Source organism: Schistocerca nitens, chromosome 5 (genome assembly GCF_023898315.1).
Source record: "Schistocerca nitens isolate TAMUIC-IGC-003100 chromosome 5, iqSchNite1.1, whole genome shotgun sequence".
In the NCBI taxonomy this organism is placed as follows: domain Eukaryota; kingdom Metazoa; phylum Arthropoda; class Insecta; order Orthoptera; family Acrididae; genus Schistocerca; species Schistocerca nitens.
This window is the reverse complement of record NC_064618.1, coordinates 740,751,448-740,768,795: the sequence shown is the minus strand read 5'-3', so window position 1 is coordinate 740,768,795 and position 17,348 is coordinate 740,751,448. Positions and strand designations below refer to the sequence as shown.

Here is a 17,348-nt window from a genome sequence, read left to right as displayed (position 1 = left end):
TTGTATGGTGCATTCCGAGTCACTTTTTTTTTTGGTATGGTGCATTCCGAGTCCCCTTTTTTTTTTGGTATGGTGCATTCCGAGTAACTTTTTTTTTTGGTATGGTGCATTCCGAGTCACTTTTTTTTTTGTTGGTAAATTCCGATTCACTTTTTTTTTGTTGGTAAATTCCGATTCACTTTTTTTGTTGGTAAATTCCGATTCACTTTTTTTGTTGGTAAATTCCGATTCACTTTTTTTGTTGGTAAATTCCGATTCACTTTTTTTGTTGGTAAATTCCGATTCACTTTTTTTGTTGGTAAATTCCGATTCACTTTTTTTGTTGGTAAATTCCGATTCACTTTTTTTGTTGGTAAATTCCGATCCCCCCCCCTTTTTTTTTTTTTGCAAATTCCGATCCACTTTTTTTTGGCAAATTCCGTGCTGTTTTTTTGTGCCTTATTTGTGTCATCTTTTGCCAAGTTCAATGTCATTTCTGTGCCAGATTTGCTGTTCCTGGCAAATTTTGTGTTTTTTGCCAAATTTTATGTTATATTTTGTGAAATTCAGTGACTTTTTTTTACAATTTTCAGTCCTGTTTTTGTCATCACATCATAGTTCGCTACACTGAAAATGAACATACATTCCAAGGTCAATGGAAAATCCAGGATGGAATTAACAATATTATGAAAAGGATAGTTGCTGATCACCATATAAAGGAGATGCTGAGTTGCAGATAGGAACAACAAAAAGACTGTCACAAAATAAGCTTTCGGCCAACAAGGCCTTTGTCACCACACACACACACACACACACACACACACACACACACACACACACACACGACCACATCTCTCTGGCAGCTGAAGCCACACTATGAGCAGCAGCAGCAGTGCATAATGGGAGAGGCAGTTGGATGGAGGTAAGGAGGAAGCTGGGACTGGGATGGGGAGGGATAGCAGGGGAGGGCTAGGGGATGGTGAAATGCTGCTGGGGAGCATGCAGGGAAAAGGTGGAGAGGGTAGGGCGCACCAACACCAGCTTTTCCGAATTGTACAGGTGGAAATTCTCCCTGCAATATATCCTACATTCCCATAACCCTCCTAGCCTCAACATTCATTAATCATTGTCCTCACCCATCTAGTCTCTTCCCTGTTCCAATTCCATCACTGAACAATCCTCTGTTCCACCAATGAACCCAGTCTTTTTACTTCTCTTCTTTTCCGCTGCCCTACTCCCTCCCCCCAAGTCTCTCCCGCCCTATGTCTAAGCTCCAGACTGCACCAGCTGCCCTACCCTCTCTCCACCTTGTCCCTACACAAGCACTTCACTGTCCCCCACGCTGCTGCGATTGTACAGCGCCCTTGTGCAGTCCCGGCTTGATTATGGGAGCCTGGCCTATGGGTCTGCATCACCCTCAGTGTTGAAGTTGTTAGACCCCATACACCACTGTGGGGTTCGGCTTGCAACTGGCGCTTTCCGTACGAGACCCGTGGATAGTCTACTGGTGGAGGCCGGGGTTCCCCCGCTGCGGATTCGCCGCCATCGACTGCTCGCCGACTATGCTGTCCACGTGCATTGCTCGCCTGGCCATCCCAATCATCGCCTGCTTTTCCCTGCCGTGGTCCTCCAGCTGCCCGAACGGCGACCTAGGTCTGGGCTTTCCATAGCTGTCCGCGTCCAGTCCCTGCTGTCCGAACTGGGGTCATTCCCTCTACTGCCTCCCTTTCGGGTCCGTGCACGTACGCCTCCCTGGTGTTTGCCCCGAGCGTCCGTCCGTCTGGACTTGGCACAGGGACCCATGGACTCGGTTCCGCCTGTGGCCCTCCGTCGCCGTTTTCTTGCGCTCCTCGCCCCATTTTCGGGCTGTGAGACTGTCTACACTGATGGTTCCCTGGTTGATGGTCGCACTGCCCATGCTTTTGCTCACGCTGCCCATATTGAACAGCGCTCCTTGCCGGCTGGCTGCAGTATTTTTACTGCAGAGCTGGTGGCCATATTGCGCGCTCTTGAGCATATGCGTTCCTGCTCAGGTACATCCATCGTCATCTGCAGTGACTCCCTGAGCAGCCTCCAGGCCATCGACCACTGCTATACCTCTTCTCCTCTGGTGTCCTCTGTTCAGGAGTCTGTTTCCGCCATTACCCGCTCTGGTCGTTCGGTGGTCTTTATTTGGACGCCCGGTCACGTTGGCATCCCGGGGAACGAACGTGTCGACAGGCTGGCCAAAGGGGCGATCGACGCCCCAGCTTTGGAAATCGGCCTCACGGCTCGCGATCAGCAGCTGGTGTTGCGCCGTAAGGTGCTTGGGATGTGGACTGCTGAGTGGCGTGGCATGACATCCCCGAATAAACTGCGGGCTGTTAAGGAGACGACCGATGTGTGGTGCTCCTCCCTGCGGGCTTCTCGCAGGGTCTCTGTTATCCTGTGTCGGCTCCGCATGGCCATACATACCTGACGCACGGCCATCTTTTGCGTCAGGAGGATCCCCACCTGTGTCGGTGTGGGTCCCGGCTGACGGTTGCCCACATTTTATTGGAGTGTCCCCGATTGCACACCCTCCGGCAGTCTTTTCATCTCCCAGGCACTTTGCCTTTGGTTTTAAGCGACAATGCCTCCATGGCTGATGACGTTTTAAATTTTATCCGTGGTAGTCCTTTTTATGGTTCGATTTAGGGAGGTCCTGCTCCTTTCCCTTTGTGTGTCTCTTGTCCTCGAGTCTCTCATATTTGGTTGCAGATTTTAGTGTGTAGTCGGTTGGTTGACTCTTTCCCTTTTTTGTTGTCGTGGTCAGTCAACCAGTCTCCGGCCATCTTCTTTTCTTCTGTTTCTTTTTGTCTGGTGTTCATCTGTACTCTTCGTGTCTGTAGTGTTCGTTACCGCATTTGTGTTCTTTTCGGGCCTGGGGGGAGTCTCCTCCCCCTTGGGATTTTACCTGCTTCGTGCATTTATGTCTCGCCTGTTTTTGGAATGGGGGACTGATGACCTTAGCTGTTTAGTCCTCCCTTAAACATCCCAACAACCACCACCACTGTCCCCCATGCCTACCCTGCAATCCCTCCCCCCTCGCATCCCAGCCCCCTCCTTATCCCCCAGTTGTCTTTCCCATCATGCACTGCTGCTGCTGCTGCTGCTGCTGCTGCTGCTGCTGCTGCTGGTTGTAGTGTCGCTTCAGCTGCCAGAATCTGTTGTCACTTTATGTGAGAGGTGTGTGTGTGTGTGTGTGTGTGTGTGTGTGTGTGTGTGTGTGTGTGTGTGTGTGTGTGTGACATCACTTTGACAATGGCCTTACTGGCCAAAAGCTTATTTTGTGACAGTCATTTTGTTGCGCGTATCTGTGACTCAGCAGCTCCGCTATAAGGTGAGTAGCAACTATCCTTTTCTTAATACTGTTACATCTCAAAATTGTATACAAACCTGTCTTGAGTGGATTAGAAATCAGAACTCAGTTCTAACATTCAATAACTATCAGTTATGAATATTGGATAAACTGCCGTCCACTGATTTATAACATTTTTGCATGACAAAATTACAGATTTTGTGATGCCTTGTAAAAGTCACTGATTTTGTGTTATGTTCCTAAAACCCACAAATTTTTTTTTCGTTTTTTACATTAACGTTTTCACAAATTTTTCCTGTCTCTTAAGTAGCATACATGTGGCTGCATTTCTGGAACACTCACTTTATGAGGAAACAGAAAGCCCATAGTTGAGCTAAGACCATCAGTGAGTCATGAAATGATTTTTGAGGCATGTTTTCACAGCTCTGTCTGATTTTGAAGTTCTATTTGATTTTGAGGAGCAATTTTGGTCTACTTAATAGCGTGTGTAAGTTGAAACACCATTTTCTTCATCTTGGTTCTATTGCTGATCAAACAATTTCATTTTCAAAGCTCTGTAAATGTTATGCAGGAAAATCTGTGCTCCATAAATACTACATTTACTCAATAACTGCATAATCTGCTTTTGTTAGTAATAGGAGGAATAAAGGCAATGATGAGGCATCAAGCAAATGAAGAGACACACACAAACGAACAAGATTGAAATCATTGCTAATCTGTTCAATAATGTCCTTCCTTAGAGCTAACTAATAGAAAACACACACACACAGAAATAAAGAAAGAGAGAGAGGAGAAGTTTACATTGTTCCAGTACTGCAACCTAACTGGGCAACAAGTTGTTACCTGACAGTACAAAGGCGTAAAGAGACAAAATGTAATTTGTGGTGCGAGTTAGAGAATGGTTCCAGATAGCTCTATTAATTAAATTCTTTCATACTGTTGCAGTTGTTAACCATTAGATCAGTTTGTGATGGATTTCTGACAATTTATAGAACATGGGATTTTGCTGAGACTAGATAATTCACATAACACACAGTTTTGTTTAATAAAGAATTACTGTTAGAATGTTAAGTAATTTAGATTTAAATAGTTTCAGTTAAATTATGTGTTTTTGCACTGCAACTGAGCTGAGTATCGACATACTTAAGAGAGAAAATGGTAAGAGATTCTTTATCCTGCAAGGCACATGGCATCAGTTGGATGGCATAAAGTTTGTGCATGGGTTCTCAGAAAAATGTTATTCAGTTAAAGGTTGTTACATGTTTGTTCTGTTCAAAGTCGTTCTCTTCATTGACAGTACACCAGAACATGAATTTAATTCTTGCAAATACACTTCTCTGGTTTGCAGCTGTATCATATCTTGTAAATCGTACAATATTTCATCGCTGCAACTACTTGACATCTTCAGTTGAGCAACAACTATCAGCACCTGAAGATGTCAATCAGTTGCAGCGATGAAATATTGTGTGATTTACACAATACAGTCTGGTGGCAAACCCGAAAAGTGTATTTGCAACAGACCCATTGTCAAAGACTGAAAAGTCGCAATTTTATTTTTGTAACTTTTTGCTTTAGAGTGTGGTTTGCTCGTTTTGTACCATATTTTTTGTAAATTGTTATTCTTGTTTTGAAACTAATATAGTCCAAAATTACATAGTTAAAACTACCACTAGATCAGGTACAGTTTTTTGTATGATGTAAGTTCCTGCTGAGAAGGAAAGGTGATTTTCAGTTACGTAAATATAGATAGATAGGGCACTAGCCCAGTTGAAAAGTATGTGTGAAACACTCAAGCTGTGGTCTTACCGAGGGCATAGTGATTTAAGGAAACCAGCAAATCATGGCTTTGAGTTGCTAGATATGGGATTTGATCACTTTCTGTCAAGCTATAATTTTTTTCTAAAATGTATCATTAAATTCTTGTCGTCTCACACGTTACGTTTATTTTATGGTTTAGACAACAAAATAGAACTTGCATGTAAAGTAGTGTCTGTTTATATCATTGGTATTACTATGAGGAATAGTGTCCAGATCTGGAGTTTCCCCCAGCCTTATGTTCTATTATATTTGAAAACCACCAAACTATTTACCCATTGCATTTTGATAATTTTTTGTTCAGTACTTTGTTAGGCTCTTGCGCCTCTGATGCCGAAAACAAATGAGTAGCATGGCATATAATATTGTTTGCTGAAGTTGCTACTAACCAGTGCCGGGGTGCCACATGATTTTGTGTTAGTGCTCCTGCATCGTACTGTGACCATGCTAATTGTGTAGTACTCCTGTACAGTTCCTGAACCATAGCACACCATATAAAACAGCTGTTTATCCAATCAACTTAAATTAGTAGACTGTTGTTCTTGCTGACAGATTACTTTATTCTCAGAGTCAATTACACAATGTGCAGTGTCTCATTAGATGCTATCATAAGAGGTCTATCCAGAGACTTCAGAGAAGAGACTGCCTAAAAAATACATCCAAGCTTGATATTGTCTTCTTCAGCATTGTTCATTTTGGGTTCACGGAATCTCGTTTGAAGTACTCCTTGGAGCTGCAGTTGGCGATGAGGTCTCTCTGCCCTTACTCTGATATCATAACATCGGCTGCCCATACCATACCCCAATGATTACCTCAAACAGAAGGCACACAAAACCAAGCCTAGACCATTCAATACTCACAAAAAAGGGGTTTACAAAACAATGTCTTGCCTAACATTAATCACTAGAAGACCAATGCTGTAACTTGATACATTGACTTATTCACACCTAACATCAAGGGAACAGAAACTCTAGCATGATAACTTTCACACATATTTAAATTTTCTGTAGTTTCAGAATTTCTGCACCATTTTACCAGAACTATCTGTTAATGAACAATGTGAATTTTTCAACATACTTTGTATTTTAGTTTATTTTATTTGTTATATTTCTAGTATGTGTGAGAACATATATCTGATTTAGTAATTTGGGATCTTACCATGTTTTTAGCCTTCCAACATATTCTTTTCATTGAACGGCCAAATTAAGGTTGGAGACTTTGGTCTTGTTACTGCAATGGTAGAGAATGTTACGGAGAAAAAAACGTTCCATGACACCATTCAACAATCATATGAAAGAATGCATGAGAAGCACACTGCACAAGTCGGAACAGAGACATATATGAGCCCAGAGCAGGTAAGGCAGTTAAAATTAGCTTTTGTAAAGTAATCTGATCTGATTAGCTTTGGATGCAGGAAAATACTTTCTGCTGTTTCTGAACATCACCTTATTTCAGTATTTCAAACAAAGTGCTATGTAAAACAGATAGATAAACTATGAAACTGCAGAGCACAATTCATTAATTTACTGTCAGTAACAACATATTCTGAATTAGATGCTGTAAACGTGCTCCTAGATCTCACCTGAAATATTTTTTTTCAGAATCTGAACCAAACAAGGCTGACGGGGGTGAAGGTCATATTTTCTTCATATGTTGTAACGCCTCTCAAATTTTGATGGATTATTTATAACAAATTTCATTTGTGAATGTATGTATTGTGATGGTCCAGTTATGAGGGTGTGCTGATAAGTGATGCCTCTGAGTTTTTTATGTGAAAACCCTTAAAGCTTTATAAATAGAATGAATGTTATTAACATTATACGTCTTTATTCTACATGGTTATTCCTCAACATAGTCACTCTTGCAACAAACACATTTGTGCCATGAGAGAGCAGTTTGTTGATAACTGTCACTGTAGGCTGTTTGGCTTTGTTGAGGGAGCCACAACCCCATTTCTGCATGCACCAATTCATTGCTATAGCAATGAAGGCTTCGAAGGCGTCCTTTAAATTTTGGAAATGGATGAAAATCAGATAGGGCAAAGTCAGGACTTTATGTAGAATGATCGATGACAGTGAACCCAAGGCATCAGATTGTTGCAGATGTCACAGCACTCCTGTGGTCTCTGGAATTGACATGCTGAAGGAGAGGGTGCTCCATATGTAGATGAACTTTTCGAATTCAGAACTCGATTACAGCACACCGTTTGTCACGCACAGACATAGGTACGTTACACACCACCACGTTATAGGCTACAATTCGGAGCCCTCTAGTGGCAGAGGGCTGCAAATGTGTAGACATGAAGAATAAAGGTGTAGAATGTTTGTAATGTTCATTTTATTTAAAAAGCTTTAAGGGGCTCCGGAACGCCCTATACTTGCAATGTTAAAATAACGCTTATAAATTACATCTTTCCTCACAAAGTATTTGAGGTAGGAAGTTGAACTTTTTACAGATTAGTTATTGGAATATGGGCTACAACTTAACACAGGGATTTTACAAAATTTTAGTTCAGTTATTAAAGATGATTTTTTTTTCAATTGTAATGAAAATTCAGAACATTTTTTTGCAATTTTTTATTTATAGATTCAAAAATATACAGTTTTTTGGAAAAAGGCTGTGTTAAATTATGCAGAAGGTACTGTGTAACATTTACTGAAAGTTTGAAACAAATATGTTTGGAAGATCCTTAGAAAACATGTAATTAGTATGAGAAAATAAAAGTTTTGGGAATCGAGCGACAAAGATTGGATTAACTTTTTAGTGCATTCCAGGTCCATAGGATGGATTATCTTCATCCTCTGCAAACTCCTCCTCCAGCTTCCTCTTGTTCCTCCTCCTGTTTACTCTTGCTTGTATTTCTAGACTCTTTACAGCCCTGTCTGCAGCCTGAAGGCGTTCCTTGTCTAAAGCAAGCATCGCTCGTACGATGTTAGAACCTATCTTCATTCCCATATTTCTAAATACCTTGCACCTTACAATGTTGCCATCATTGAAAGTCGCAACAGCATCATACACACCAAAGTGAAGTGTTTCTATTCCAACAAATACAGTCTTGGGGATTCTCGACCATATAACACTATTTACACTTTCATTGGGGTTTTGAGTTTTTCTGTGAATACACTTTTTCAACAGTTCAGGTGCTGCTAAGTCTCTGAAAATAGGTTTTATCGCCTCCATTATTGCATGAGGCAGACTATGCTTATGAGTGTACACTTCACCAGTTAGCAATCCTTTGTTATATTTACACCAACTGTCTTCTTCTTTGGGACACAAGCTATGTTGGGGATTTTCATCGGTTGAAGAAGTATGAAAAAAAAGAGCCCAAACAGCCTTCTTCATTTCGTCGACACTTTGTGTATTTTGCCTAATAGCCATTCCATAATAGTTCTGTATTTTGTCAATTACACTGTCAGTTAACCTTCCCTTCCCATCCAACCCTTTACCAACACTGAGTTTTTGTTTTTTGTACGAAGCTTTCAGTCGCCGAAGTCTTGTTCCCATTCGCTTCTGTATGTGTCCAATACACTCAAATTTCTGCACTACAACATCATTACCATAGGGCTTCAGTCCTTGAACATGTTTGAAACTTTTAGAATCACCGTCACCAAGGTAATTAACATATCGCACTTTATCACACGCCTCAGAACGCTGGAATATACTGGCAACACCAGCCACTTCCATTCCTCCACTACTGCCACTATAGTTAGCTTTGCAATTATTTTCATGTGTACCTTTATATTTTTGTGGACATCTACAATACTTTGATATTACTGCTACATCTAAAACTTTCCCTGTATACATACTGGTGGCAGATACTACACCATGAAGAGATGTGTGTCCCCGTTTATGCCAGGTACCATCGAACGCTGCAGTCAAATCTCTGTTACCATTATTTTCCATTACTGTCTCTTCCACAGCGTTCTTCATAGATTCTATACAGACATCTTCTACTTTAGACCCTATTAATTTATTATAGGTCGTAAACTTGGTTGGGGGATTTGGAAGATTCATGATGCCACAGAAAATTGCACCTGCAGTAGCACCCTTACCAACTGAACGCAAGGAATAAACAAATCTAATGTTGTGTTCGTAGATTTTGCTACCATTTTCTTCAGTTGCGGTTACTGCAACACTGTTCCAAAAGGTGGTCATGTATGAACACTTATCACATTTCAGTTGTATTTCACTAGCAAGTCCTACGTGCTTTATTATGGAGAGTTCCAGACCAACTTCACTACAATGAATACATCTTACACAGTTTGAAAAAATTCCTTTGAGAACCGACATATCAAATATTTCATTCACATCCGATTCGCCCATAAAACATTCATAGTTTTCACTCATTGAACCAAGCTTCTTCTGTGAAGTATTTTCTTTCCCACTTTGACTGCTATGGGCAGGTGTACTTGAGAGGTTAGGTTCACTCACTTGGTTATCGTCTTTATTGTTTACAGTAATAACACATACCTTTGGCTTTCCAACATTTCTCCTTTTCTTAAAAGCCTTCAGAGGATTTCTAATAACTTTACTTTTACTCATTATTATACTTCAACAAAACAGAGACTCAAGAAACAGAATTAATTACGAATATTTTCGAGATAACGACAGAGTAAATAAACATGAAACAATCGACAATCACACCAGCGATATATATTGAACCATCACAGGTTAGCCACAACACATACTTTATCTCACATCACTAAAATGTACCTGATGAACACGGACGTTGATAATAACACCATTTGACAGCAGTTTAACAGCGCCACAGTGGGTCACGCCCATGTAGAACACATTTCAAAAAAAATTTAAAAATAGTTGTAGTCTTCGGAATTGAATAAATTATATATCTATTAAAAGGTAATACTCTGCAGATTCAGAAAATGCAAAAAAGTAAAAATTGAACTTTTCATGATTTTGAGCCTTTCCGGAGCCGCTTAATAAGAGTTTTCACATAAGAAATTTGGAGGCATTACTTTTCAGCACTCTCTCAAAGAATTTGTAACTCTTTAAACATCAGCCTTCAATATACCTGTGGGTGGCAACATTAAAAGATTGAAGCAAAAATGTAGGTGGAATGAGAGAGTGAAAGCAGCAGTACAGGATAAAAAGGGGGGTGGACAGCAGTTAGGGCATGGTTTCAGCAAAAGAAACAAGATGTAAGGCATGAATACAATAGCAAGAAGAAGCAAGCCAAAAAGATATTAGCAGAGGAGAAGGGAAATTGATGGACATAAGTGATGAAGGAAGGCAGAAAAAGCAACAGGTAATTGCTATTTGGGATAAGGAAGACAAAGAGGAAATGTGTTACTGGAAACTTCACTGCACGAAATGTAAATGGAAAATAAGGAAGGAGTAAGAAAAAACTGAGAGCAGTGTGGAAAGAACACTTTGAAGCCCTTTTAAATCCAGTATGGATAGCCAAGAAGGAAGGTCAGTAAAGAGATGGATGACATCCGAGAAAAAGAAAATGTAATAGGTATTAGATGTACGAATGTAGAATCAGCCATGGACAGTAAAAGGAGGAGGGTAGGTGGTGTCAGCTGAAATGGTAAGAGCAGCTGGAGCAACAACGCAGTAATGATAATACAATGTGCTGAGGGTAGTTTGGAGGGAGAAGACAGCTCCAGAAGACTCGAAGAAAGGAGTAATTGTCCCAGTCTTAAAGAAAGGGATTGAGAATGAGTTTAAGAACTATAGAAGGGTGCAACTGTGCAGAAATATTTGATACATTCTAGGGAAGAGAATAAGGGGCAAAGTTAAGGAAAACTGAAGGAATAGCAGCATGGCTTCAGCCTTGGCAGGTCAGTGATAGATGTCATATTTGCAGTAAGGCAGTTACATGGGAAACATGAGAGTGGACAAGATCTGTTGATTTTCCTGTATCTTGAGATAGTGTATGACAATGTGTGCTGCAGCAAGGTATGGGAGCCCCTGAAGAATAAAGTTGGAGAGGATAATCATTAGTTAATGGCCTATGCTAATCTTCTCTTTTCCCTGGCTTTTATCCTGTATCTTCACAGGGTAGTTATGTTAATCTGGATTTGGGAATGTTAGTGGTTTAGTGTGGCTGGATGTCCCTTTCTGTCACCACTGAACGTCCCCACCTCTGAGACGGAAATAGTGTACCCCATCTGTTTGCTTCTAGTGTTACCAACGTCTTCCTGTGAGAACTTTTTTTTCCTTATTTAAATATTTGTGATTCTTGTAACTGAGGCAGAACATCTTTACCAGACCAGTATTCACAAAGTCAGGTGTAAGAAACTGCCTGGAAACCAGAAGCAGATAGCATCAGCAAGGGCTTGAGTTGCCTAAACTTTTAAAGAGAATGAAATGTATTAGAGTTGCAGGGAAGATGCCTGAATAGAGGCACCAAGGCAAAGGACCAAGAGAGGGTTATCTGAAAGGAGCAAAGGAGATTATTCGGAGAAAATAGGACTGATTCAGGGTGGTGGCAAAGTTGTGATGGGAGGAGAGAGGAAAATGGCGAGGGTTGTGTGCAAAACAGACCCACCTAGTGGCTGGAAAATATTTCTGACAATAAACACTTCTTTCCTAAACGAAAGTTTACCTCAAAAAATTATACCATAAAATAATGAGTGGAAATATCTTCAGCTAGAGGTTGGTTTGTTTCCAAAACTAGGAGTTTAATAGTAGTTGTTAAACTCACCTGTTTCAGAAACTCATTTACATGATATTCAATTTTTCATCAAAATTTTGGAGCATTCTTCCTTATTGACTGACTACTGCCCATGTGCTTTGTTAATTGTCGGTGTTATTTATTTTAAAGAACTGAATATTTTGCACTTTTCCACCTGGGAAGTACTTCTGATGAAGACTATAAATCACCTTGCCTTCGCACCACATCTGTTCTTTCATCATACATTTCTCTGTTAAACTCTTATGCCTTATCAGTTTCTTTTCACACCATGTATGAAACTGAATTCACTTTAGAGCAGATAGATATATTAATTCCTCTTACATTCATGATGAAATGTATGATGAGATAAAAGAAATTATTCAGGTAGTGAAGGGAGACGAAAATTTAATAGTCATGGGTGACTGGAATTCGAGAGTAGGAAAAGGGAGAGAAGGAAACATAGTAGGTGAATATGGATTGGGGCTAAGAAATGAAAGAGGAAGTCGCCTGGTAGAGTTTTGCACAGAGCATAACTTAATCATAGAATCATGAAAGAAGGTTGTATACATGGAAGAATCCTGGAGATACTAGAAGGTATCAGATAGATTATATAATGGTAAGACAGAGATTTAGGAACCAGGTTTTAAATTGTAAGACATTTCTAGGGGCAGATGTGGACTCTGACCACAATCTATTGGTTATGAACTGTAGATTAAAACTGAAGAAACTGCAAAAAGGTGGGAATTTAAGGAGATGGGACCTGGATAAACTGACTAAACCAGAGGTCGTGCAGAGTTTCAGGGAGAGCGTAAGGGAACAATTGGCAGGAATGGGGGAAAGAAATACAGTAGAAGAAGGATGGGTAGCTCTGAGGGATGAAGTAGTGAAGGCAGCAGAGGACCAAGTAGGTAAAAAGACGAGGGCTAGTAGAAATCCTTGGGTAACAGAAGAAATATTGAATTTAATTGATGAAAGGAGAAAATATAAAATGCAGTAAATGAAGCAGGCAAAAAGGGATATAAATGTCTCAAAAATGAGATCGACAGGAAGTGCAAAATGGCTAAGCAGGGATGGCTAGAGGACAAATGTAAGGATGTAGAGGCTTATCTCACCAGGGGCAAGATAGATACTGCCTACAGGAAAATTAAAGATACATTTGGAGAAAAGAGCTCATATGGAAACCCAGTTCTAAGCAAAGAAGGGAAAGCGGAGAGATGGAAGGAGTATATATAGGATCTATACAAGGGTGAAGTACTTGAGGACAATATTACGGAAATGGAAGAGGATGTAGATGAAGATGAAATGGAAGATATGATACTGCGTGAAGAGTTTGACAGAGCTCTGAAAGACCCGAGTCGAACCAGGGACCTTCTGCGTGTTAGGCAGACGTTACAACCGCTACACCATGGAAACTACTGCTGTGATGATTACTTCACAGAGAACTTATAACAAGGTTGCCATCATAACTTAAAAATTCAATAAATGTCACACTTGCATAGCGAAGGTACATGCAGCAGATCCACACATGACGTGGCTCACTGGTGTAGTATGCGACATAGGCAGGAAAATACTGTTCCCGCCCGGGATCGAACCGGGGACCTTCTGCGTGTGAAGCAGACGTGATAACCGCGACACTACGGAAACGACTGACACAATGAGTCCATCCTTGTACACTCGAAGACGCCTCAGCCTTTCTCTCGTCCGCACATGCACACACCATAGTTCTTTTGACAGCCTGAAAACCATCACAGCCGAGGGCTCAAGAAGTCTTCGGGGTGCTCGAGAGGGTGTCTGCCATAGCATCCCGAACGAGATGGTGGCGTTTCGCGCAGTCGTTATTGCAAGTCACATCAGCAAAAACAATCACCTTAGCAGCAAGCAATGCATGCCCAGCGGCAGACAACATTCCATTAGAACTACTGACGGCCTTGGGAGAGCCAGTCCTGACAAAACTCTACCATCTGGTGAGCAAGATGTATGAGACAGGCGAAATACCCTCAGACTTCAAGAAGGATATAATAATTCCAATCCCAAAGAAAGCAGGTGCTGACAGATGTGAAAATTACCGAACTATCAGTTTAATAAGTCACAGCTGCAAAATACTAACGCGGATTGTTTACAGACGAATGGAAAAACTGGTGGAAGCCGACCTCGGGGAAGATCAGTATGGATTCCGTAGAAATGTGGGAACACATGCGGCAATACTGACCTTATGACTTATCTTAGAAGAAAGATTAAGGAAAAGCAAACCTACGTTTCTAGCATTTGTAGACTTAGAGAAAGCTTTTGATAATGTTGACTGGAATACTCTCTTCCAAATTCTAAAGGTGGCAAAGGTAAAATACAGGGAGCGAAAGGCTATTTACAATTTGTACAGAAACCAGATGGCAGTTATAAGAGTCGAGGGGCATGAAAGGGAAGCAGTGGTTGGGAAGGGAGTGAGACAGGGTTGTCGCCTCTCCCCGATGTTATTCAATCAGTATATTGAGCAAGCAGTAAAGGAAACAAAAGAAAAATTTGGACTAGGTATTAAAATCCATGGAGAAGAAATAAAAACTTTGAGGTTCACCGATGACATTGTAATTCTGTCAGAGACAGCAAAAGACTTGGGAAGACCAGTTGAACGGAATGGACAGTGTCTTGAAAGGAGGATATAAGATGAACATCAACAAAAGCAAAACGAGGATAATGGAATGTATTCGAATTAAGTCGGGTGATGCTGAGGGAATTAGATTAGGAAATGAGATGCTTAAAGTAGTAAAGGAGTTTTGCTATTTGGGGAGCAAAATAACTGATGATGGTCGAAGTAGAGAGGATATAAAATGTAGACTGGCAATGGCAAGGAAAATGTTTCTGAAGAAGAGAATTTTGTTAACATCGAGTATAGATTTAAGTGTCAGGAAGTCGTTTCTGAAAGTATTTGTATGGAGTGTAGCCAAGTATGGAAGTGAAACATGGACGATAAATAGTTTGGTCAAGAAGAGAATAGAAGCTTTCGAAATGTGGTGCTACAGAAGAATGCTGAAGATTAGATTGGTAGTTACATAACTAATGAGGAGGTATTGAATAGAATCAGGGAGAAGAAGAGTTTGTGGCACAACTTGACAAGAAGAAGGGATAGGTTGGTAGGACATGTTCTGAGGCATCAGGGGATCACAAATTTAGCATTGGAGGGCAGCGTGGAGGGTAAAAATCGTAGAGGGAGACCAAGAGATGAATACACTAAGCAGATTCAGAAGGATGTAGGTTGCAGTAGGTACTGGGAGATGATGAAGCTTGCACAGGATAGAGTAGCATGGAGAGCTGCATCAAACCAGTCTCGGGACTGAAGACCACAACAACAAATGTATATGCAGTATTTCATCTTCCTGAAAGTAAAATTAATTTGAGTCAGGAACAACCAAACTAATTCCAATCCACGCCTTATATACCAACCAACTTGCATCTACACTAAGTGGTAAGAATGTAGCAAAATTTAACTGTTCATTATCAATTATGCCTGCAGGTCCCTAAAATGTCACCATCATAATACCTCCTTCAGCAAAGTTCAGTCAGCCGGCCGTTGTGGCCGAGCGGTTCTAGGCGCTTCAGTCCGGAACCGCGCGACCGCTACGGTCGCAGGTTCGAATCCTGCCTCGGGCATGGATGTGTGTGATGTCCTTAGGTTAGTTAGGTTTAAGTAGTTCTAAGTTCTAGGGGACTGATGACCTCAGATGTTAAGTCCCATAATGCTCAGAGCCATTTTGAAGCAAAGTTCAGTCATTTCACATACACGTCCTTTCACAAAAGACTAACTTACAATGCATGAACCTGAGTGGATAAAACATATACATCATAAATCAAAACTTAATTATTTAAAATAGCCTTACAAATGTATATAAACCCTTCCTAAAAATAAAGAATTAACTTGGTCATCAGTAAAAAGGATTAATTAGTGAATTATTAGATAAATACTACCATTAATTCTCTAAAGCTCTCACTATGGGGTACATAGTGTCTTATTAGTAACTCTGATCTCACTATGAGTGCATCATAGTCCAACACCAAACAATTATTATAAATTTATTCACAGTCCATCACTCGTCACTGTGTAATCCCTAATCACTTTGAATTTAATCATCATAGGTCTTTCCACAATGTTAATCACTTCACATGATATAATTTAATATACTGATGGGGATCTGATTTGTATACTTTCTGGATACGTCAATAAATACACACCAGGGTTTGGAATCTTCACAATTACGAACTGCCTAGCGTATAATAATTGCCACTTCCTATTCTTTTTGGAAGGTAAAGAGGATCGTGAATGTGTTCACAGCAATGCCTTATCGCCAATCCTGAATGTTTGCATCCATTTGAGTTTGCTGTCGTAATCCTTTTTTCTGTTCGTAGCCTCTTGATGAGATTAACCAGAGCTTGCCTAATGTTCTCTTCCCAAGGTATGTCAGTATCTTCTGCCTTCAAATTTTTAGCTGCCCGTTCATTTCTTTCCTTTCTTCTAAACATGAATTCAGCAGGCATGAATTTGGTTGAGGTGTGAAGCAAGTTGTTCATAATTTCCTCTTCTGTAGGTTTCTTATGATGCCAGGGAACTGGATAGAAGCTGTTACAGTATGTCCTTTGTGGATAACACATCCTTTGATAATTCCAGGTTTTTCTTAAAAGAGATAAAGGAGGCTTGATAATTGCAGCTTCTGTTCATCAGTGAGATGCAAGGGTTCCTTTAGTTTCTCGATTACATGATCTGAAAATGTAATACTTTCATTGTGTTCAGGGAAAACTTTTTCGGTCGTTTATTATTTGTGATGATCAAGCTTATGTGGGCTGCACGGCAGTACCACTCGTGCACTACTCCTTTCCCTATTAAGTCTACCTCCACTAAAGCATCGTTGATCCAAAAATCTGCTTTCCCCACTAAGAAGTTGATGTTTCTGTCCCTCTCTTGTATGCTACTAATGCCCAGAATACAATCCACTATCAGGTTTTCAAAATCAGGAATGCACATGTAATTGCTGCATTTCCCAATTTCAGTATTAATTGTATCTGCATCCTGTCGCTTTTGGATCTTGTGCTTAAGGCTCCTATAATTCTGTAGTTCTCCACTGGCAAAGTTGGTAGTTTTGCTTTTCGCAATAGCTTTTGGGACAAAGCACTTTATATCACATTAGCGGGAGCTCCAGTATCTAGTGTTACAGTGACTGGAATTACTTCAATTGTAGCAAGAATTTTCGACATTGGCACGAAAGGATAAACCGTGTCACACTAACGAATATCCTCAGACAATTACTCCGTTAATTCCTTTCCATTGTTGTACCTTAGCATCTGCAGTTGTTGGTCAGAGCCCGTATTTTAATCCCTGACCACATCTCTGGGGGCTTGAGGCAGTTACGATTAGTTTGATGGATGTGCGCATCACTGCCATTATTTGCATCACTGTTCTCTCCGTAATTATTGGTGTCTGCATATGTCAGTCTCTCAGTATAGACTGCGACTGAGTCTGTTGTTGCTGTTGTGGAAAATTATGTTCCAAAACTGACTAGTTGACGGTTGCTGGTTATTAGGCTGGACTGG

The 17,348-nt window shown here is 40.6% G+C and overlaps 1 protein-coding gene and 1 non-coding gene across 2 annotated transcripts in view; one reads left to right on the top strand and one right to left on the bottom strand.

Moving 5' to 3' along the window:
- Positions 1-17,348, top strand: part of LOC126260144 (eukaryotic translation initiation factor 2-alpha kinase) — a 220,521-nt gene that overhangs the window by 164,722 nt on the left and 38,451 nt on the right. Inside the window, exon 14 of the mRNA XM_049957398.1 lies at positions 6,304-6,489. Coding sequence (XP_049813355.1) covers positions 6,304-6,489 — 186 coding nt within the window. The remainder of the gene's footprint in view (positions 1-6,303; positions 6,490-17,348) is intronic.
- On the bottom strand, positions 13,346-13,418 carry Trnav-cac (transfer RNA valine (anticodon CAC)). Its single transcript has one exon. It is a non-coding gene; the product is annotated as a tRNA-Val (tRNA).